This window comes from Lutjanus erythropterus, chromosome 1 (genome assembly GCF_056507025.1).
Source record: "Lutjanus erythropterus isolate fLutEry1 chromosome 1, fLutEry1.hap2, whole genome shotgun sequence".
NCBI lineage: Eukaryota > Metazoa > Chordata > Actinopteri > Lutjaniformes > Lutjanidae > Lutjanus > Lutjanus erythropterus.
Genome location: NC_139317.1, coordinates 20,736,759 through 20,760,643, shown reverse-complemented (window position 1 = coordinate 20,760,643; position 23,885 = coordinate 20,736,759). Strand labels below are relative to the sequence as shown.

At 38.8% G+C, this 23,885-nt stretch overlaps 1 protein-coding gene across 1 annotated transcript in view; it reads right to left on the bottom strand.

Moving 5' to 3' along the window:
• Positions 1–23,885, bottom strand: part of syt7b (synaptotagmin VIIb) — a 133,403-nt gene that overhangs the window by 44,788 nt on the left and 64,730 nt on the right. Inside the window, exons 3-6 of the mRNA XM_084724652.1 lie at positions 16,527–16,606; positions 14,632–14,766; positions 8,217–8,417; positions 892–1,239 (exon numbers count right to left, since the gene is read on the bottom strand). Of these exons, the coding sequence (XP_084580778.1) occupies positions 892–1,239; positions 8,217–8,417; positions 14,632–14,766; positions 16,527–16,606 (764 nt within the window). The remainder of the gene's footprint in view (positions 1–891; positions 1,240–8,216; positions 8,418–14,631; positions 14,767–16,526; positions 16,607–23,885) is intronic.

Sequence of the window (23,885 nt, the reverse complement as noted above, 5' to 3'; positions counted from 1 at the left end):
GGTAATATATGATAATACTTAGATGTTGTTTCTATACCTCTGAATTCAACAGTGTCAGAGTCTGCATTAATTAGTGTTTTTTTTTTCTTCAATAGTGTACAAACACAAACAAACACACACAGTGGCACACAAATAACCCAAAAGCTAAATAAGGACTAAAAGGCCTTCCAAAAATCACTATGCAGCATACTAACAGAAGCTATATACTGCCTGAAAGAAGACATAAGACCTACTGATGGTGGACATTTTAAAATGACTGGCTACTAACGTGCATTACTACTCAAATCTGTCACATCTGACGAATACATCAGCATCACAAACTATACCCTTTAAATGATCACTTGAAAGAGTATCTCTGGCACAGCCTCAACAACAAGGTAGAATTTATCGTAGGACTATTTTAGAGTAGAGGCTGACATTTTTCAGCACTCCCACAGAATGGGAGTCAATTCAACTATTCATCTCAGGATTGGGATGGAACTGGTAAAAGAGTAAAAGGGAGCAGGCAGGAATCATAATAACAATAATTCTGTGTTTCTGTATTCAGTTATACTAAACATAAATGGTTATTCATTTGAAACATAATGGTTTCTTTATTCTTTACTTTATTCTCTCTTGTCTGCTCTGGAGTAATTTTGTGGAAGTAGGGTGGGACAGGAGTGAAAATCCATTCCCATGTCATCTTCTATTGTAGAGGATCATATGGTCCCCTAAACGTTCCCAGAATATCCTGAATGTTCTCTGAGAGTCTGCCAAATAATGTCCCCCTACCCTTTAAGAATTACTGAAATTATCTCTGATAATGAGAGCTGCATTCGTTAAACCGGTTCATGAACAGTCATTCTTTCGTGATGCAACATTTTTCAGAGCAGAAAACATCAGGACACTTACAAGAACGACTTGACATCCAGCCCTCTGTGGCGGATCTGCTCCACCATGTGATCCCAGCTGCCAGGATTTGACCTCGATCGGCCTGCCCCTGTTCCTCTGTACCGGGAGGCTCCAGCCGGACTCCCCCGGACCCCGCGCGGGCCCCCACGGTGGCCCCCGCCGCCTGGGCCTGTGTGCAGCTGGCCCAGGCTTTGCGAGGTAACTGGGGGGTCGTTAGGACCCGGAGGGGGCTGGTGAGTGAGGGGCTGTTGGAGGCTCTGCTGCCGGACCAGGGGCCGAGGGCGCGCCACAGCCGAGGACGGGATGTGCTCCAGGGTGGAGGCAGACGAGAGGGAGGTGTCTCCAAAACTGAGCAGACACATTAGAGCACCGAGGAAAAAGATGGAAGGAAGACACCGGAGTTAGAGACAGTGCAAAGGAAACAGGACATGGGAGATCATTTGGAAAAGATTTAGAAAAGATGAAAGTATAAAAAAAATTGGAAGCACATGATCATATCGATATCAAAACAAAGGAGGATAAAAATGGCAAAAACATATATAGATTCAGCACAGATTGAAATGTGGGAACAGAGTGTTTGCAGTGAATATCAAAGGCAGAGAGGATCAAGAGAGAACAAACAACACAGAAGATCAGTGAAAGAGGGAGAGAAAGAAGAACAGAGCTGTCAATAAATTATTGTTCAACATCTGTATGAAAACAGCTGTGCACAATTTCAAGCTTATCCTGTACACTCTTAGAAACAAAAGTGCTAAAAGGAACCCTTTACAAGAGTTCTACCTAGAACCCTACACGAAAGGGTTTTAGAACCAATTGTGACAGGTTTCATTCAGAGCCCCCTATGAGAGGTTCTACAGAGAATCCTTCTATTGTGTAATGGTAGCACCCAGAACACTCTCTGGAGGTTGTATCCAGAACCTTTCAGAAGCTTCTAAAGGTGCTAACAAGAACCTACCCAGGGAGTTCTACAGAGAACCTTTTTATATTCCAAGGGTTTTGTCTTGAACCCACCCAAGGTGTTCTACTGAGAACCTTTTTATATTCCAAGGTTCTAGAGGTAGGTAAGAGGTTCTACCACAACCCTTTATATTATGGTACAAAGAACCCCTGACGAAGCATTGAGTTCCTCAAGGACTTCGACAATCTTTGACTCTTTCTTCCAAAAAGCTTCTTAATGGAACCCCCAGTTTTACAAAGCCCTTTCTTCAAACAATGTTTCTTCAGAAGGAAATGGTTCTGGGTAGAACCCCAGCCCTTCAGGAAGATCCCTTTAGGAACCTTTATTTCTAAGAGTGTATGTATGAGTGTGTGTACATGGGCTGGCATGCGGCGTGTAAACATTCAATTCTTCTTCTTCAAACTGGTGTCAAAACGAACCTCTGCTTTAAAGTATCATTGTCACTTAACTTGAGTCTCTGCTCTCCATCTTCAGCGCTAAATTGTTTCTGTACGTTACCTCTCTCCACTAATTAGCCGTGACCTACTTCTACCTTCTTGCCTTGTGTTGCCTTTTGCCTCCACCAGTCTTTCTCTGAGGTCCTCCTGTCTGCTCCCGTTATGTTTTCCCTTCCCACTCTACCCCTCAACTGCTCTCCATCTCCTCTCTCCATTCATCTTCTCTGCACCCTCAGCCCTCGCATCAATCTTTCTCCACACCACCTCCAATCACTGTTCTTTAAGTCTGCTCTCTAATTACCGGTCTGCTACCCTTACAATCATGTAATAGTGCTTCACCCTTTATCCTCCCCTCAATCACTGCCCTGCCTGATAACTGTAAGCTTGTGCTAAACAGCTCCGTCTGAAAGCTAATGCTGTGAGGGAGGATTTACTGCCTGAACTTGAGTTGTGTTAGCGGCGCTCTTCAGTATTAACTCGGCTCTAACTCTGCTGGAGAGCCAGGAGACAAGCCCCCTGAGGAGCAGAGCAATGCTGGATCAAGTAAATACAAGACAGAGCTTATATACATGCACTCATGCATGCACGCTGTCCCTCAAACACGCTCACATATTGCACGCCATTAGGTATTTCCTGAGGATAGGCTTTGAAGAGAATGTTTATTTATTTGTGCATAATATTTTAATGGAATAAATGTGAATTAATGTTTAAAAGTCATTGCTAGATTTCCGTCGAGCAGAAGTGTTTTGAAGTGGAAAGAGGGCATTTTGGGGCATTTAGGGAGTCTCGTTTATTTTTTTTTGCATAAAGTTAGACAACTGTTAGTTGGAGCACTTCCAAGGCTCAGATGAAATTCCAATTTGAATCAGCACAAAAGATTAGCGACTGCATTCAAAAAACATCTGGTTCCTTGATAAAACGTCAGAGGAATGAGTCTGCGTATGTAAAAAAAAAATAACTAGAGAAGTTAACTATGCCTCCTAAGGTGCATTTCAATAAGAAATATCAAGATGAGGAGCTTAAAATGTTTGTGTGTGCCGCTAACAGCAAGTGTAAGCTGAAGACAACACTTTTGAATATTGTTCAGTTTTGGGTTCCTTGTCAATTTTGGAGAACCAGGGCAATTTTGGCACAGTGTTTTTGTCCCAAAAGTAACATCAAAGTGTTACTGATTCCTGCCTTTTCTCCATAGCAATTGAAGCTGAAGCTATTGGGTTTTGTAATATTACGAGCCATCTGCCATAACAAACTGAAGGGAAAGACACAATTTGTCAGAAATGTAGTTGAAATACTTTAGTTCTGATGGTTATAATATATACCCTTGTGATTTTATAATCACTATGGAGGCTCTGTTGAGAAGCATCATTACAGGAAATCTGACCATAGAGTCTCAGCTGCGCATGTATGTATGGCTGTGGTACTGACAGCCACAAGCTCTTCATACTTTTCCACTCTGTGCGACATGTGCACTCACATTTGGAGCTGATTCAATTCATCTTCATTCTCAAACAAGTTGAAAGGCTATAGTTTTAAGTTGCAACAACAAAGAAAAAAGAATTAAATTAAATACAGAAAGAGTCTGGTACATATATTATCTTTCTTTGATTTAATTTGTTAACCTTTTTTGCGAGCTCATTATTTGAAATTCAATTAACTCAAAATTTTACAGCATGTATGTTTTATATTTTTAAGTTTACCTTACAAGATTAATTTGTTGTATAAACCACAAGCTTAGAGTTAGCTAAGCATGTTAATATTAGCCTCAACTTACTGTTCTTTGTGCAACACTAAATGTAGAATTTAATTGGAAATTATTTTGTTGTAATTTTTTCCAACTGGAGTTCAGAAACATAATGTTAGTCCTTGATGGTTCTCCCCTACAACCTGATTGGTTGCTGTCGGATTGGATAAAATAAAGTAAATCTGAAGAATTAAAAGTCAACTTGCTGGGAGCAAACAGTGAAAACTTTGGTTGATTCAGGACATGAAAGGAAATTAATTGATCCGTAGCACATTTCTTAAACAACAGACTTCATGATTTTGGGCCTTGGGAGAACATATCAAGTATTCAAAAAGTCATGTCAAAAGTCCAAAAACTTTTTGATTTACTCAAGTCTAAAGTCATTAAAATTTAACTGGAGTCTCACTGAAGTCCAAGTCATGTGACTCAAGACTACATCTCTGGTATATACTGTACATTTCAATTTTGACAAGAGCATTTGTGAAAGGGATTTTCAATCCAGATGATGTATTGTTCCACTGTTGAAATCAACAGACTTGTCATGTGCAGGGAGGTGGACTGAGGTTCAATGAAATGCTGGGGACAAAAAAAAAAAGAAAAGGCATGAATGCATAAAAGAAAAAAAAAGAAAACTATTGTTACCAAAGCATATAAACCAAACCCTGCAGCTACAGTACAGTCAAGTGTACATGCAAAGAATAAATAAAAAGGTCCACATAGAAATCTCTCTGTTGCATACAAACACGTCATCATAGCTGACATCATGATAAATCAATACATCTGGCTGGATTCATGGTGGCACTGGGCCAGACATCTGGGAGCCGGTCCATGTGCTAATAAATTTTGCCAGTATGCTCAGCGTCATACATTTGGCAAAGGATTTATTCATGAATGAATTTACTCAGAAATTCAAAGGCTCTATGGCACAGAGTCCGTTCCTTACAGTGATTTCCTCGACTGTAGATACTATACATCTTTATTGTCTCTTCTATCTGTGTGTACAGCAGCAGCACCAGTCATTCAAATGCCCCGAGCATGAGCCCTCTTTATCGGCTGTATCCTATTACTGACTTAGAGGGTTATTTTCACATTTCTTCTTGCTTGAAAGTCAATTAAGATGACTATAAACCTTGAATGATTTTGTAATTAAGGAAAATTGACGAGGGTGAAAAACAAGGAGACAGAGTCAGAGCGAGAAAAAAATTACCAACGGTGAAGAGTGAGTGAGAGAGAGAGAGAGGGGGGGGACAGAGTGGGGGAGAGACAGCGAGAGGGGGAGGAGAGGTTAATGGCCAAAAATAGAAACCAATTCCAGAGGAGAAATGGAAATACAGGTAGATCTGAAAGGAGGAGTAAAAAAGGGAACAAAACAGAGGAGTGACAGGAGAACTGAAGTCCAAAAATTTCATTCTAAGTCTAATTGTCATGTTGTTAAAAACTATGTACTATATCATTACAAGATTTACTCTTTGAAAATCAAGCATCCATTATTGGTGGAGGCAATTAATAATGTCTACAGTCCAATCAGGAGACAGATATCAGCTATGAAAGCAGAGTTTAGCTCTCTTGTTTCTAATAAATCTTTGGTGTCATAACAAAGACACACACTATTATAAAGCTGACTAACAACAAATGAGTCAATGATGAATGAATGAAAATGGGAGGATGAATTTAATCACTCTGTTGTACATCTTCACTCTACACTTGTTTAGTAATCTATTCATTATGTTCTATTGTTACTGAATGAACTGTGTAGGTGATACAGTCCAAAAGACTTTGATTATCTGAGACATAATTTAAATAAAGATATTTTGCAATATTAAGTCTCTTCAATGAGCTGCTTCTCCAAAAACATGCAGCTTTCACTGACCAAGCACCAACTACCAGCATTTCCACATGCAACTTACAAATATGGGTTAGATTATTATTTGAATTCAGGTCATTTATACAGCTGTTTGTGGTGTCTAGACTCTGAGCTCATTCTTGTCGGTAAGCACATGTTTGAAGCTCAGCTCAGCTGGAGATCAGGAAGTGAAGAAAACAAACCTTTGTTCGTTTTGTTGCCTTTGTTAAATGTTTGTCTTCAGCCACTTGTTTACCTCTGCAATCTGAAGGTGGTGTTTACTCGAGGATTGTGTGACTTTTGTGCTGGGATCAGCTGCCTATAGTTTTTATGATAAGAGCTGGGCTAAACCAGGTCAGTATTTCTACAACCTACAGGTGTTGCAAAACACATCTGGGCCGTCCCAAGATGATTAATGAGAAAAGACTGGATGAAAACATATTATCCTACATTTGTTTATAATTTCTGTAATTATTATTCTCCTTGTGTGAAATACTCGATACTTTTACCCTTTTTAATGAGCTAATAATTATAAGCTGAGTCAGTTGGTGATTTGTTTAATTTTTAACAGATGGGATGGAGTTTGTGTCGTTCACTCGTGACCAGCAAACCGACTGATGCATAACTATTTTGGTTCTGTATTTTTTAAGATAAAACAGACAGAAAGGTGGGACTCAGAGAAAGAGTCACAATTACAAGTCTGTCTGCTTCTTCAGCACCACGGACAGCATCATGGATTCATCAAAAACACCACAGCCAGCCTACTGATATTTCAGAGCTATGGTCACGGCCATAGATTCTTACACAAACCTAAGTCGCACACAGGATTAATGAGTAAGACTGGAGTAACATATTCAACTGAACAACTCGTCTGCCTCAAGGAAACAGGGAGAGGGGATGGCAGGTTAACAGTGGGGATGCATTTTGGTCCTTTTGCTAAGGGGGACAGTATCCCCTGCCCCGCCCCCTCAAATCAGCTACTGATCTAAGTGCAAACAGTCACTCATTAGTATTACATACTGCATTGAATTAAGCATGAGGGGTCACAAGTAGTAAATTTGTTTTAAATGGAAACAAGCTAAAATAAAAAGCAAAATATCAACAGTAACAATTTTATATTTCAAGGAGTCATTTGGCTTAATTAGAAAAAAATCATTTTTTTATTTTAATCTTGATGATAAATTCTGGTTTACATCATTGTTACATCAAACAATGTTTATAGAGTTGCAAAGTGTGAAGAGTCACTGGTTCTGTAAGTGTTTTCCCCATTCTGTAATCTCATCTAATATTCTTCTTTAAACACGGGACTCTATACATTGTAATAATCCTTGGCCATAATTCTGGCAAGGTGGATAGGTCTAAATCCTACACTGGTGATTGTTTTTTAAATCTGTACCTTTGATTTTTAAAATCAAAGTACCAGGTATTTTCTAACGCGCTACTTAATCTTTTGCAGTGATGATTCAGCCAGGAGAGATTTATGTTGATCGAAGCCGTAGAAACATTCAAACTGTGAGTCATTTAACATCGTCTGTGGAAAGAATTAATAGGACTACAGGAACCAGGGGCACCCACATAGCTCCTCATACTTTGCAACTTAGTTATCAATTGTTTGTTTTCAGCTGACCATGTTGAATATCAGCTGGCTTTAGCAGAAACGTGATTGCTGCTTGCAATGTGATTGGCTGCATTTCAAACCTAATTGCAAAAACAAAGCACGTTCCTACTTGTTTCCCTGAAGTTGATACACAATGAACTTTGGTTAAAATAAGCTGCAGTGAACCATGTTATATGAAAGGGTTTTGTTTGTATCACTGTCCTGATAAAACTGCTCTCCTGCTGTTTATGCTACAACCCACTCTGTATTTAAAAAGCTGTTACTTCAGATGAGCAAGCACGCCATTTTCGAAGATCTTCTGTGAGCATCTGTTTCGTTTGAAATTCTCAAAGCTGTCACAGCCTTCAGTAAATTGGAGCCTGCAGAGGAGCAGTATGACTGTGTGGATTCACTTTGTCTGAGACGGTCCTGACATCAGCTGGTGGAATGTTGGCAGCTGAAATAAAAATGGTATTTGTTTATGAGCGACAAAAATCTCTGTAGTCAAGAGACTTCAACCAGCAGTTACTCATGCATCACAGGTACAGTCTGGCTTCTCTTGCAGGCCTGCCTTACTTTATTTTCATCTGCATGGTGAAAAATAGCCTCCGTTGATGTCAGTCTTGTACAATAGTATACATGCAACAATGCCATTCATGATGTTTAGACAAACTCTTCTTTGACACCATGCTGTTGTTGTGCCCACTGTAGCCCCTCATGCGTGCCCCCTGTCACCATGCGCCACTCACTTGCCAAACCGTAGGCCTCCGGCATGCATGTGGCTCTGGACCGTCTGCCAGCGCCCGGCCTTGCTGCCCCCCGTCACCATGCTCCGAACGCTGTCACTGCGACTGGGCCCTGCCCCAGTCCCAGAGCAAGCACCACCCCCGCTGTCACTGGCCCCTGGCGAGGGTCCAGCACCGCCCTGCCCACCCTTGTCCACGGCCCCACTGGGAGGAATAGTGGGGTGGACCGGCGACAAAGAAACACGGACAGACATGAAAGAAAGGACCAGGAGAGGATACAAAGAAGAGAGAGAGAGAGATGGACAGACGAGAGACAGACGAGAGACAGACGCACAGACGTACAGAGCCGGAGAGCATAACAATCAGTTAGTCAGACCGGTGAGTAAGACACTTTGTGAGCTCTCAGTTCAGCCACAAGTGTCCAGTAAACACCAGAAACCTGGAGCAGCCGCTGCTGGTCGGCCAGACAGTCAGTGAAACAGCAGTGAAGAGGTCTGGGCTGAGACTTATTCTGTAAACCTGTGAGTAAACTGAAGAACACAGTTGTTTTTTCTGTGTACACTTGACTAAGACAAAAACAAATCTTCCAAAGTTCAATAGTTCTGATCAAAACTATACGGAACTGATGGCCAATGGATTACTTTTCCCACTGTGTTGCAATGTCCAGTTCGTTCACACAGTGCAAAACACCAGCAGAATAAAGTATTCCAATAAATTTCTTACACAGAACTTTTTCTTATTGCAGTACTTGATTCAATAAGAACAATTGATCCTTCCTAAGTCCTGTCCTTTTTTGTTCTGTACTCAAAAACGGTTGAACAAACTTGGTACCCAGCAGGACCTTTGAGAAAGGTCTATCTGTGTCCTCACAGAGTACAAGACACACCCACTTCTTGACACTACACACCACTATGAGATAACTTCCTGGATTAATGGATTTATTTGAACCCCAATCACAATGTTTTTCTAAACCTCTTCAAATTGGTTTTGTGCCTAAACCTAAGCATGTAGCTTTGCTGGATAAATATCACCAAACAGTGACAGTTTCAAGGGTGTGACTTGTAGTAGGTCTGTCCTGTAGCTCTGTGTACCCACAGTTAGATCTACATGGTCAACTTTCTCCTTTCCTGTTTCCTGTACATATTTGCTATGTGCTAGACAAGTCTATGTTGAAAAGAAAACCAAACTTTGATAATGCAGTGTTTTGGTTTTTTTTTAATCCGTTGAGAGAGTAAAGCCATATGCAAATGACCAACTAGGTCTAGTAGACAATTCTCCCTCGCTCTGTTGTGCTTTCTCGCTATAACCCTCCCTCACCTGTTTGCTCTTCTGCTGGAGTTTGTGTGACACACATCACACTCCGCTCTGCACAGACACACACTGAGAGAGTCTCCTGTTTAATCAATATGCCATTTTATGCAGTTGTTCTGTAAAAGCTTGTAAGTAGACGAGCCTAGCACATAGCATATCTCTGTACAGGAAATAAGAAAGTAAAAAGTTGACTGAAATTCCAATAGTGCAGAACTTATGATGGGTCAATTTTGGAAACATTAGAGGTAAGAAATAGGCCACAGAGTGTTAAGAGTTTGGACATTCAGCAGGACTGCCCCATTTTACCCCACACAGGGGACAGCAATGGCCAATCTGCTGCCTCTGTGAACTGGGTATAATAGCTCAGTAATGATGCAGATGCATCATCTTCAGATTTTCAGACCGCAGATGCAGGTGATGATAACAGAACACTAATGTCTCTGTAGTCTCACAGCAACTCACCTGCAGCTCATGATGAAAACAAACGTACTTTGATCCAATGAGCTTGTGCAAAAATGTTTCCACAGTAAAATCCCACAACTTATTTCTCAAATCAAACCCACCCCAGCTGACCTCGACTCAGACGTCACAGAGACGAGTACAGACAGAACGGCGACTTCAGCACAGGGACCTTCTGCTGAGTGACAACACACAGCTGCACACTGGGACAATGTCTTCAACAACATCTAGACATTAAGTGTAAGCTGACAGTAAAATGACTGATTTCTCACTGAACAATGAGATACTCTTTGGCAACGTCTCATATGGAAAAGAAATAGAAAAAAACATATAAGATTTACCAGCCTCCATAAATGTATCAATAAATGTATAAGTTTTATATATATATATATATATATATATATACATATATATACATATACACATATATATATATCGTGTATGTCCTCCTAAGACTTTATAATTAATATAATATAATATAATATAATATAATATAATATAATATAATATAATATAATTATAAGAATTATGTATGAAATCAAGTAAATGCTGTGTATTTTGCAAATTATTTTTCTGATATATATTCCACGTACTGTTTGTCATTTTTGTAGCGGCGGAATTTCTGCTTTATTACAATGATAACCATCAAATACTGATGTGTTGTCACCTACTTGTTTTTAAGTATGTGTTCTGGTGGCCACGTAGCTCAGTTGGTACAGCATGCACCCCAATCTCAGCATGTGTACCGAGACTGTGAGTCCCTGCGGCCCACTCTCTCCCACTTTCCTATCCTAACTGCCCTGTCAATAAAACCATGAAAAGGCCAAAATATATAAAAAATAAGAAAATTTTAAAAACTATGCATTTGCATATGTACCACTACACATCATTGGTATTATCGATATCGATAGGAGAGAGGAGACGACATGCAGCAAAGGATGGCATGAAACACCACTGAGGTAAGGTCTCAGCCTTCATACTATGTGCACAGTGAGCTACTGGGGAGGTCCATGTGTGTAGTTTTTAATTTAATATTAAAACATCTCTCAGCTATGCTACTTATGTTTAACATAAATCTATATCATCATATATACAATTTTTGTTTTGTTTTATGTTTTATTTTATTTGTAAAAATACTTTCAGCTGTTTTATCACAATAAAGGCAAAAAAACCCCAAAAATACTTTTTTGTACAACACTTGAAAGACTTTGGTTTCACTAAAGGTTACCCAACTAATGTAAGTTTGATATTACACATATCTACTACGGATAATGTATATGGATTGACTGTCAGAGTACTAAGTACTTAGTAAAATGAATCTTTCTCTTTTCCATAAGCTGGGCTACTGTTGTGATAAAGGTGTCCAAACTGCTCTCATTCATCGGCATCCTAAAAACTCTGCTGTCGTTGTTTTATTCTATTTATCTCATCCCTCTTCTTTGTTTGTTGATTTTATTTCTCTTTCAATTGTGTTCTAATGTTCTATTGTATTTCTTCACCTTATGTAAAGCACTTTGAATGGCCTCTTAGTTTGAAATGTGATAAACAAACAAACTTGCATTGCCTGCCTAAAAGCATCATTATTTTGACGGGAGGGAGGAAGAAACAGCTGACTCACTGATCTGCTATCACATATCTTATAAATGCCGCTATCATCAGCCTATTAAATGCCACTCAAATATAAATAATTCTCTCAATAACATAATGCAATGCAATCACAACAATCGCTGTAGATTTTAGGGTAGTATCAACATCACTGCACGATTGCAGAGTAATTGATAACTGTGGTTTTGAGAGAGTCAAGTGGGCTGTAATTAGAGAGGATAAGAATGAACAGGTCCACTAATGCCTCAGTGACGTGTGAGATGCAATTAAATGATGGAACAGAGGTTGATATGAAACAGACGTTTTACCATCCAAACACTTAATTGCTGTACTGCACATGATGGGGACAGAGTCAGTATTTATGGAAAAGGGCTCAGCAGACTAGACTCAGGAGGGCGATCAGGCAGCCTTAAAGCACTTACAGTGCCATGAGTGATAGTGGGAGTAGTGACAACAACTGAGCAGAAAACACAGAGCGAGAGGAGGAAGAGGTGTGAGGAGTAAAAACACATAACGATGACTTTACAAACACAAAAAAAAAACGACACAACAGTAATAAAAGTAGAACAGAAACCACCCCATTAAGGGAACAGTTCAACATTTTGTGAAATTCGCTTCTTAGCTTTCTGGTGGAGAGTTAGATGAGATTTATGGTACCACTTTTAATATCTGTCCATTAAATATGAAGCTAAAGTCAGCTGCTTGTTAATTTAGCTAAGAACAAAGACTGGAAACATAAGGAAACAGCTATTCGAAAGGAACAAAATCATCTCATAACAAGCGCACGACTCGGTCATGCAGACATTTCAATGATTCCCGTCCACAACATTCACGTCTAGACCGCAAGGGGCAGTTTTGATGTTACAGCAGGAAACAAAGCTCAACATAAACTCAAACTATTTTAAAATTAAAAGCATACAGTTAAAACCAAACAGTAACAATAAAGCCAACTAGAGCAATAAAAACTTTAAACTTCCTGTGGTGTGACATCTACTCGCACACTCACGCTCCAGATACGCTTTCACTGTAATCAATGCGGGCCTGTGCATTGGCTCCATGTAGGCTCTACTCTCAGCTAAGAGTAACCACGATCTCTGACACTTATTTATGCGTCAAGTCTATTTTTACAACAATAAACATGTTAACTTGTAAACCTGAGTTTCATTTCCAATAAAAAGGCGTTTCACAATATATTTATCCACATTTTGCAGCTGGGGCAGCGGAGTGTGCTGCTTATTGGCTCTCGACTCCACATTTCATAAAATGCAATGCTAGGCTTAGTTTGCTGGATTAAATTTGCTGTTTTATGTTCCAAAATGGGTCATCAGCAGCATGTGGTGGGGCGCTAGCACACCAAAAGTCGTGATGTCTCTATGGTAACACGGTTATTTTATCATGTGACATAAAATACCACTACTTCACCTCTGTAATAAAAACACAGGGAACTTTCGCTGCGTTTTCAAGGTTTAACCGTGAGGTTGCTGTTACATTTCTCGACACCAGCTGTGTTTCCCTAATACTTCACACACTTTCTGGCCCCCTCACTTCTGAAGTGAATCTGGTGCCTTTGTCTCGTAACACCTCTTAAACTAACTTGTATCTTCTTTGTTTAATCTGTGTAAAAAAATAAAGTGTAAAAACATGAATTCACTGTTTTACAAGGTTGGTTAAGTGCTGGACTGTATTTTGGCCAAGCGCAATAACTTTCTGGAGACTCTGTTTGTTGCCTGGCAACAACAAAAGGAATGTTTTTACACTTTAGTTTTTGTATGGTATTAAACAAAGCAGATATAGTGTTATTCCGTGCGATTTAGATGTGTTAATAGTTGGATTTTGTTAGCTTTGGACAGAGTCAGGCTAGCTGTTTCCCCCTGTTTTAAGTCAAACTAGCTGCTGGGTGTAGCTTTATGTGCAACTAAACAAAGTGAGAAACTGAAAGTGGTGTCGATCTTCTCGTCTAACTCTCACCTGAAAACAAATACGCAGTGTCAGATTATTCCTTTAAACTAACCCATTCAAAGGTTTAAAAAATATTTAAATTAAAAATGCAGTCAACCCTCTATGGAAACCCTAATGGCTAAAGTAAGACTGTGTTTAACTCAAGTCTGCCACAGTGTCCCGGGAAGGAGATCTGAATACTTGGAGTTGAGTGTCTGGTTTGAATAAAAGGGGAAAAGGTTCAGGTGAAACGGGGAGAGTTGCTCTCTGAGGGTTGTCCGTCTCCATGGTAACAGTCCATGGGCTGCAGGTGAGAGGTAAAGAGTCTCACCTCTCTGGGTTCTAGCAGGGCTGTAGGGAATGGGGCTATCAAACCTTTCACTTGTACACCCTGCACACCGTGCGGAAGCAAAATAAAATGTAATTTCCCAGATGTGATGTTTTTATGTTTTTTGACAAAAAAGGAGGGTCTCCAACACAAATTTTATTTCTCTCTGGAATCTTTTGTCTCACAAGCATTATGATTTAAAGCCTGTTCTGTATCCTCAGATAGGATATAATTTCATTTGCCTTCTGGCAGGCAGAAACACTGCCTTTCTATCTTTCTATATCATTTGGAAAATGATTATAACTTCTGTCAATGTCAGGGCAGTCCTAAGAATCACAGCAATATTAAGGGATGGTGCTGCACATCTCTGTCAGGTGCTGCATGGCCAGCAGTGCATACTAAACACCAACTCACTGTGGATATGCCTGAAAGCAAAAACATGAGGATTACCAGGGATGAGAGGAGACTTCTGTTTAAAGATATCTGGCCAGACAGTGTTACAAAATGACTTTCTGCCTCCTTTAGGCGATTAGATGTGACCTTTTTACTACCAATAGTGATATATTGAGTATTTTCTGGGTTATTTGTCAGGTACGTATGCACACAAATAAAATAAAGTGTGCAAAACAAATATTTACTGTGCTATTGTCCAATTGTTATGATGTCATCTACTCACACTGTGAGCTATGTTGGAGTATCCAAGGTGAACACAAGCCCCTGTTCTTTACAGCCCTGCCCAGATAGCGGGGTCCCTTACCAGCCATGACTGAGACTCACTTGGGCGTGAGGCGAGGGTCTCCATAGGGAGCATAGGGAGACATGTTTAACAGGAACTCCTTGGGTGGGTAGGAGCTCCACCTCTGTTGCACGTTGCTGCTGTCATTGTTATTCCAAAAGTCTCTGTCTAGATCACTGTGGCCAAAGAGAGAGAGACAGAGACACGTGAGAAAATCAAAGACTGTAATAAAAAAAGGAAAAAAACATCATATAAATAGATAGGTTAGAATATTATTGTCTTTATATTGTTAATAAGTATGAAAAAGGAGATACTGTCAATGCCTGAAGACTTATTTTCTAAAACTGTGCACAGTTCTTTAAACATGCATACTGAATACATATGTTCATAAAATATAAGGTGAGTGTAACACTATATATATCTCACATGGTTCCACAGGAGGTTAAGATATGTCTGTTGTAATTTACATGCATGATGTAACACCCAGAGTGGAGAAAAAAGAAATGACCTGCACATTTTATCACTCTGTTAGGGATGAAGAAACAAATAAAGCAGAGGAGGCAGACAAGTCAGTATAAAACTAGAAAAACAGATTATTGAAAAAGCACACATGTGAATGGATAGAATAAAATTTGGGAAACAGCTGTTTAAAAAGTAACAAAGGAGTGATACAAATGACAAATTGTTAGCTGTCCATCCTTCAGTATCTCTAACCTTTAATGATGATAATAACAACAAAAAAATCAAGGTTACCAATAGAAATATTGCTGTCCAAAATAAAATTACTACAGCTACTCATGATAGCAGGACAGCTCAAGCACACATTCATTCCAAAAAGACAGTCGCACCAACAAAGATCCATTTAATCTAAGAATCACAGTTTAGCAAAACTATGTTTACAATGAGTAAATCTAGATTTAAACAGAGCTCTGTTGCACAATCACAAACAAATCTCAGTTTAGTAAATACAACTTTGGCAATGTAAACTGAAATTTGATAGAGCTGCAATGCGTAAGTGTAAAAGAGAGGGAGAAACTGTTAACTTCTGACTGCTCTGCTTTATTAGCTAGCTAAAAAACTAACAAAATAGTACATTGATTGCTGAGTAGCTAAAATGTTAACAAAACGTTACACTGTCTTCTAGCTAGCTTAAACATTTACATAACGTTTCATTGTATGCCAGCTAGCTAAAAGGTTAAGATGAAATGACATGGCTCAACAGAGAGGCTCTGCTTTTTCCTCCTTTGAGAAGAACTTGCGGGCCAAATAAGTAGAGCACTATGGCCACGTAAGAGTAAAAAACAGACATAGGCATAATAAGGAAAAAAGAGACTGCCTGACAGCAACTGGCGCATTGTTTGATCAAGTGACAAGAAGTCAAAGAAAGAAGAGTTTAATGTCTTGGTACATCAGAATTAAATTTAATTTTGACTTAAAGTTGCTGTTTTTAAACAAAATTTTAAGTTTGGTGCAATGAAATTTCAAGTTAAGCCATGATTTAATTAGGGTTAAAAATGTATGTTTGTTGGTGCAACCAAGCCTCATAGTTGAGAATACTTTGAATTTAGCAATCTCCTGAACGTACTGTTTTCAACATTCATGTTCTGTAATGGTGGTGACTACTTTATTTGACTGTTGGAGTCATTTTTTAGAAGATGTAATTTGGAGGTGAGGTTTATTTATCCGTAAACCAATCTTTAATTTAAAGAAACACAATATACAAGAAACCTGTGTGTAAAGTGACCTCTCTGAAAAATGAGAAATATGTTCATAAAACACTGTCTTCAGGGCATGATGCCACAGCAGACATTTCAGACCATGCAGGGGGTCCTACAAGATTAGCTTTCCAATCAGAGATGGCTGTTAAAATGCGATACTATCACCACATCATAGATCATCTCCATATGCCTCAGTGTAAACCCTCCCTGACACCTACTTGATGGCTTTATTTTCCCCTCGACCTCGCACAGAATCTGGAGAGCTGGCAGCCTCCACTCCGGGCTTATTCCTCTTCCCCTGCAAAGAGACGAGAGAGACAGAGACAGAGAGCGATGGGGGAAGATGGATCTCAGAGCCATGTCTTGATCGCTGTTTACAAAAGCATTTTTGCAAATGAAGTGCTCATTATAGAGGCTTTAGAGCAGCATCAGGTTCCAAACATGTTGTAAAATAAGATAAATGAGGGGAGGGCAACAATTGGTTTGATGCCAGGACTACAGCCTGCTTCTGAGGATCAAAACGTGACGAGGGACTACTTAACTACAATGAGATGCAAAAACACACTCTCACATGCACAAATATGTCTTCACATACAAAAAAAGGAAAAAAAAATGCATATGATTACTACACAAGGGATTGACTAAGATGTGGATCAGACACAGAATGAAATCAGACACATTAAGATGCTGTGACACATATCAACACAGAGCTTATATGTATTATAATAATCAGGGAAGGGCCCGAGCCTTGATGGATTAGAACCCTTTCTATTGCAATGGTTAAATGGGAACTGCTACAGCAGCGTTTGTAACACCTGTAAAGACTGAAGACACATTTATAGTTCTGATGTTTTTAAACATGGACCCTATTTTTTACATATTTTGGACTAATAAGAACAAACTGGAACTGGTCCAGTAGACAGCACCCATAATGGCAATGGCTACAATGTAATATCTGAGGACAAACAAGCCCGTATGTTTACTAAACGTCCTTGTTCTTTACCACTGATAGGCCTACTCCTTGACTCCACTGGGCATGTCACGTCTGCAACTCGGTTTTTATCCTTCTTCTACATGGCTTTACATTCAACCAGCAGTGCTTCAGAAGCAAAGCATTTTACTTGCCTGATGTGTTGACTTGCTAAGATTTTGTTGGTTTGATTTCTTTGCTTTTTGTGTGTCTACCATTTGTAAATAGGCTGCATAGTCAAATGGTTTATTTTTGTCTGTTTTTGTGGTCGCACATCTGCACGGGGTGTTTTATTTTGAAAATTGACTGGATTCTCTATGTTGTTTCTGTGTCTGACTTCCTGTCTGCTCAATCTATTTTGTTCAGCTTGTGAAGCGTATTCTCCGCGGAGCGTATTCTCCGCGGGGCAGAGCGGAGAGCTGCCTCTGTGATGCGCTGCAGCGCATCATGTGAAATCACAAGCTTTGTGTAAAATAACCACGATCAGCTCTGGTAGCCACAGCACAGCCGTAATGTGATGCAGCCATGCCCAGTGGAATCAAGCTATTAGTTTATTTATGTCAGTGTCTGACAACATCATGGAAAGGATCCCACAGAGATAGACCTTTGCAGACAGCTCTTTCCAACTGGATATGATGTTGTATTTTGATATAATCATTTTTAATAGCAGTTTTCTGCATATGTTAATGAAGGCAAAATTCTGCCTTTTGCACACAAAGGGCAGACAATGAGTACTTTTCTATTGTATTAGACTAACTGTCTGAGTCTGTCAGTAACAAATACAAGCAGGGCACATTCACAGTCATATTTGCTGCCGAGGATTACACTGCACTTAGGGCTCAACAATTAATTGAAATGTTGTCAAAAATGCAATATGGCAGGAGCTACAACTTTGTGAAAGGCACTATAATCATTTGAATATGTTTTTTTCATGAAAATATGTTTTTTAATGAAAATGAGAATAATAATGTAAAAAATATTATTCTAATATCAGAAATCATATCGTATTCATTATCAGAGAGCTTGAGAGGTCACAGAGTTGTGGCCTAGTATTTATGAGTGAGGACAAAATAATTTTGTTCTTGCATAGTTCTGTATACAGACTTTTTTTTAAATATAAATTCTGATTTTAGTTGACATGCAACTCTAATTTCAATAACCTAAGAGCAGACAACAAGTAGTGGACTAGTTTTAAAACTTTTTGTACCTGTGTGTCATTTAGACCCCAATATATATATAAAAAATAGGGCACAGGTTTAAAAACACCACATGATCCCGTGTGAGTTCAAGAAGTCTTATATTCTTTTTAGTAACACATCTAGCAAAACAATCATCTTTTACTCACCACAATCATTGCTCTATATCACAGTGAACAGAAGAATGTAAACACAAATAATGCTGAGTATATGATTACCTGATAATTTACAAAACACACATCTAGCGCTGTGGTTATGAACAGGTGGAATATGATCAAAATATCCAAAATGCTGTGGGTATCCGCCATTAAACCCAGGCATCAAGTAAATCCAACTGAAGAAAACTGAATAAAAAAGACACCCTAGATATGGTATAAAAATGCATACAGAAAAAAAACACTTTTACTTTATAAATCAGAAAGCCAAATGCATTCTTTATAAAGCAGACAAGAGACTCTCCAGAGCTGTTTTAGGGAGAAATGGGATCATTTGGATGGCGAGAAAATTCAAGGCAAAATGCACAGATTTCTACATAACACAGCTTAAATGTACTCCCTCTCTGCAAATGTTTAATGGATAGTGAGTAATATACAGCAGTTACAGTTATTGACCCTTGCTGTACATTTTATTGAACTCTATATTTATTGAACTCTAGAGGGTGGTAACACTGAGCTGAGTCACGCAGACCCTTCACTCTTACATAATGTTTTTGCCATGGTAACCTCACAACAAGGACATGAAGAGCACAGGCCATGAAATGTCCAGTAAACACACAAGACCTCTCCGCATTTCTCAGCCTGCTGCGAAACAAATTTAAACATACCAAGTGAAGTTTTATCCATAATCAAAGAAACAACATTTTGGACTTGATCCTGTTTGGATATCGCAGCTACATCACCATCTGTTGCTGCAGATAATTATCTACCTCATCAACTTGACTGAGTTTTAATCACATATGTCATATTTTGACAAAATATGCAGTACTTTGCATATGAGTCCTCCACATTAGCCATCAGAAATATTACATCTCGCCAGTTTCAAAGCTGAAACCCAACTTTTACCAGCACACAAATCACAGAATGAGAAGAAAACTATTTTGGTCACATTTTGATGAGTTTTATATAACATTAATTTCAAGGCTCGCAGTAGAATTGTGTGATGAAAGGAGGATTATTTACCTTTATATGTAAGACATTATTGGTTTCTGGCTTTTTATAGCAGTGAGTAACATTTGTACATCCAGAGAGGCTTGCTGCTATACTGTAGTCTTGGCTCTTGCAGGAGCTGTTTGGTGACGAAGGTGAGTCCTGTTTCCCTCCCACACTCTCAACCCTGCTCCTTTTGATTTTACAAGAACTGTCAAACATAGCGGTACACTAATTCATAACTTCACTCTTTGAAGTGTCAGTTTAACTCCTTCCCTCTCTTCCTCTTCCTCAAAACTGAGATTTTTCAGCAACACGCCCTGCTTCACCGGCTACTAAAAACCACTTGCAAACAGCTGAAGAGTAGAGAGCAGATGGCCGCAAATACATATTGCTCAACAAATCAAAATAAATTGCAAAATACAGGCATAGAAAATATGAGTAATTTGTCATTTAAATATACAAAAATACATAATATTATTAACAGGTTGTTCCATGTTACATGTTACTATGATTTTCACTGGAGGGGGTCTTTAAATCAACTTTCTTTAATGACTATAATTTATGGTGCTGTTGCTGTCATACCACCCCTTTAATACAGATGCAGCCTCTCTTGTGTGCAACAAGCTGGAGAACAAACAATTTTGTGACCACAGTGAACACAGAATGATGCAGAATATCTTGTTGGATTGCATCTATCTTTTAAATACAATTTGACCTTTGGACGTCACTGGAAAAATCTGGATCACATGGAAGCTCTGTTAGCATCCTCCATCAGCTGCAGTGAGCAAGTTTCCAGACACAGTAGCTAAATCTGTCCATGTGAAAATAAATTTAGCAGGTATCTTACCCAAGAGCAAGACCGAGCAAATAAGATTTGTGTTCATATGCGAGGTATTTATTCGGTTTGGGAAATCTCACGATCTCTAGAAAGCATTAACGTGACCTCATGTTGGCTGACTGAATCAACATGGACTAGAAATCGTCTCTGTCGCTAGGTCGTTACTAGGGGCCAGTCTAGTTGCTGTAGCAGTAAAGTAGGTTTCATTACAAAGATCTACTAATGTTTTTCGGTTATTAGTCAGATCCTGTGTGTTAGAGATAACACTAGCGAGTTTTCATTTTATTCTGACAACCAATTTCCCCCAAATATGAATACATTTTGATTGTTTTTTATTTTGTTGGTTACCGTTGTACAATGGAAATATCTCAAGAGGGATGTTTAAGGACCTTGGCACAAGCGCCTCAGCCCTGACTGCATCAGTCATTCTAATAATGAAGGTAAAGCACACCCTCTCATGTAATATTACTTAATTATCACATTTTAACAATTACAGTGTGCATCACATGAGTTGTAATTACAAGCTAATGTCACATGATTCAGTTGCATTTAGTCAAGACTGTGATTAGGCTAATTCTTGTACAGCTTTTCCCCCAACAGTTTAAACCTGAGGGTGAAAATGTGTCTTGTTTGAAAAGAAAATGACATTAAATAATATACTGAAGTATTTCAAATGGCCAAATAGAAGCCCTACGGGTATTTTGTTACATCTTACATCTTATTTTTTTCTGGCTAGGATAATACCAATTACATAATAAAATTAACTTTATGCGATCTGCCATTAAATGTTAATTGTAAAATTAAATGTGACAAGAAGAAGAAGAAAATCAATCTTTTATTGGTGGTTTAATACACGGTTTCTTTTCTTACATGCTGTCTGCTCTCAGCCTCTGATGGTGTATACAAGTCACGAGGGGCTGTTTTATAGTGGAGTAACTTTAACAATTACCCTAGTTTCACAGAAGAGTGTAACGTGCACATTGTGTTACGACTCTTGTTTTTTTTTTCATGACGTTTAAGGTGTTGAGCCCTGGCATCAGGAACACTAAGTAGACCTCGGGGTCCAGTCACATCTTCTGCAGAAATATCTCTTTCATGTCACATGCTCTGACTGTTTTATATTCACAGGCTATTTTTAGTTTTCAGTTCAACTGACCTGCATGTCTTAGGACTGCTGGAAGAGACCAATACACATACACATATAACCTTTATTTATTTAACAGGTAAGTCCCTCTTAGATTTTGATCTTATTTTCAAGAGACACCTGAGTATGTAAGAGCATCAATAAAATATAAAACAACCAATTTGAAAATACAAATAGAGTAATAATAAAACATCGATATGTGGCTTAAGGGTGAATTTATGATCAATGCAGATGCTTAAATATTTATAATGTGGAACTCTTTCAATGACTGTACCATTCAATGTGCAGATTTGAGAGCACTCTAGTCTTTATCTGTGGCTTTAGAAAACAGCATATATTTTACAGAGAGACCATACAAATTTAAATTGTCCCCAGATGAGCAGCGGGTTCAAACCGAGGACCATCATGCTGTAAGTGACGGCACTGATCTCCATGCCACTATGCAGCCATGTAGGAGACAACATAGAGTCTCAAAATGAGGACAGTCTGACAAAATGATTTGCTGAGCTGACTGGATTTGTGTTCTTTCAATTATTTATGATGAGAGGATTCACAGAGGAGTGGCTGTCGCTGCTGTACACAGATCTGCTAATAAAAAAGTATGAATCCAATCATGAGATTATGACACCTTACAGGAAGAACAGTGAAAACCATATCATGTGAATTACATTATATAGAACCTGTGAAAAGTCTCCACAGAAATGTTCTAGAAAAACAATGAAAACATAAAACATTACACCTGAAACAGATTCTATGGTACAAAAGAGTGGTTTCGGTAGAAGCTTAAGCACTATGGGTGGAGGTACATGTGGATAGTGTTTCATGCAACCTTTATGAATATTTAAGAACTGTCTGAAAAATCTTAGAACAGATGGTTCCAGACGTAGGTAAAGTCTCTAGTTTCCTCACACATAAACAGACAAATGGGTCACTATTGTCCACAACGACCCCTACGACCGCTTCAAAAACAACTCATGCACGTGTTTTCTGATCTACCACCTCTGCGGCTACGGTTTAAAAATGATGCGTCTTGTTGATGTCACCATCCATGTTTTAGCAATAACAATGCTGCTTTTTGCTGGACAATAGTAATTACATTGTTTTAAGGTCCAGTGTGTAAGGCTTAGGAATATCTATTGGCAGAATATGTCTGGAATGGAATATAATATTCATAAGTGTGTTTTTATCAGCATATAGTCACCTAAAAATAAGAATCAGTGGTCCTCATGTAAGAACCACTCCTATGAACAGATTTGTTCTAAAGTGGTTTGTATGAGTTTAAGTGTACAATTTAGGAAAACTTGCCACATTAACCATTTTTCTTAGGTACGAAAACAATTTTCAAGTTGTTCACACCTGTTATAACAGTAGTGAAATTACTTTGAAGACTTTTACATTTTTTAAACTCATAATGAGTTTGAAAAATTAAATTAAACTTATAATTATGTTGACATTATCCTGTTTGACATCATTCTGATATTATAATATGATTCTAAATTTAGGCATAAAGCCTATCATCAATTTAAACTGGCAACTGTCAGGTGTAGTGTATTGACCCAGGGCACACATATTATGGCTTATATTCTGTCGTCCATCTCTGCGATGGAGGCTTCCTCCCACTGCAGCTATCGATCGCCTTGCTGTGGTGAGATGTTTCTTTTCAAATCATTTCTTCTTCATTTCATTGGTAGTATGACCCTAAGGTGACACGGTGTTAACAGCACTCATTTTTTCACATTCCTCTGCTTAACCAGGTCCCTTAATCCACAGCTGATGCTGTTAAAATGACAGAATAAAAACAGGACATCAATCTCCAAACTTGTAAAGTTCCTCTTTTTCATCGTTGATGGCATTTTCATGGATAAATACTTGCTGACATATGTGGCAGGAAACATAGCCTTATATGGTAAATTTGGGGTAATAATTAAGCTTATTTACAAGTCTGATTAATTCAAATACACACACATTTACACAGTTTTCTGAAGTTACAAGCATTTGCTTAATCTGATGTGGCACACTTGTACCACTGTATGAAAAAAAGAAAGCGAAAGGTAAGATAAGACTATGAAAATGTTCTTGCATGCGGGCCAGTGTGGTTTTGTTAGCTCAGAATGAGCCCTTAATCTCGATTCTCCCACATGCTTGGAAAGAGAGGATGACACAAAGTGTTCGCAAGCTGCAAGCTCACCACTGGACGCCACTAAATCCTACATACTAGTCCTTTAAGTGTTTCAAACTAACTACTGATGCTGTGTTTCATCTGGTGAGGTTTCTCTTTAGT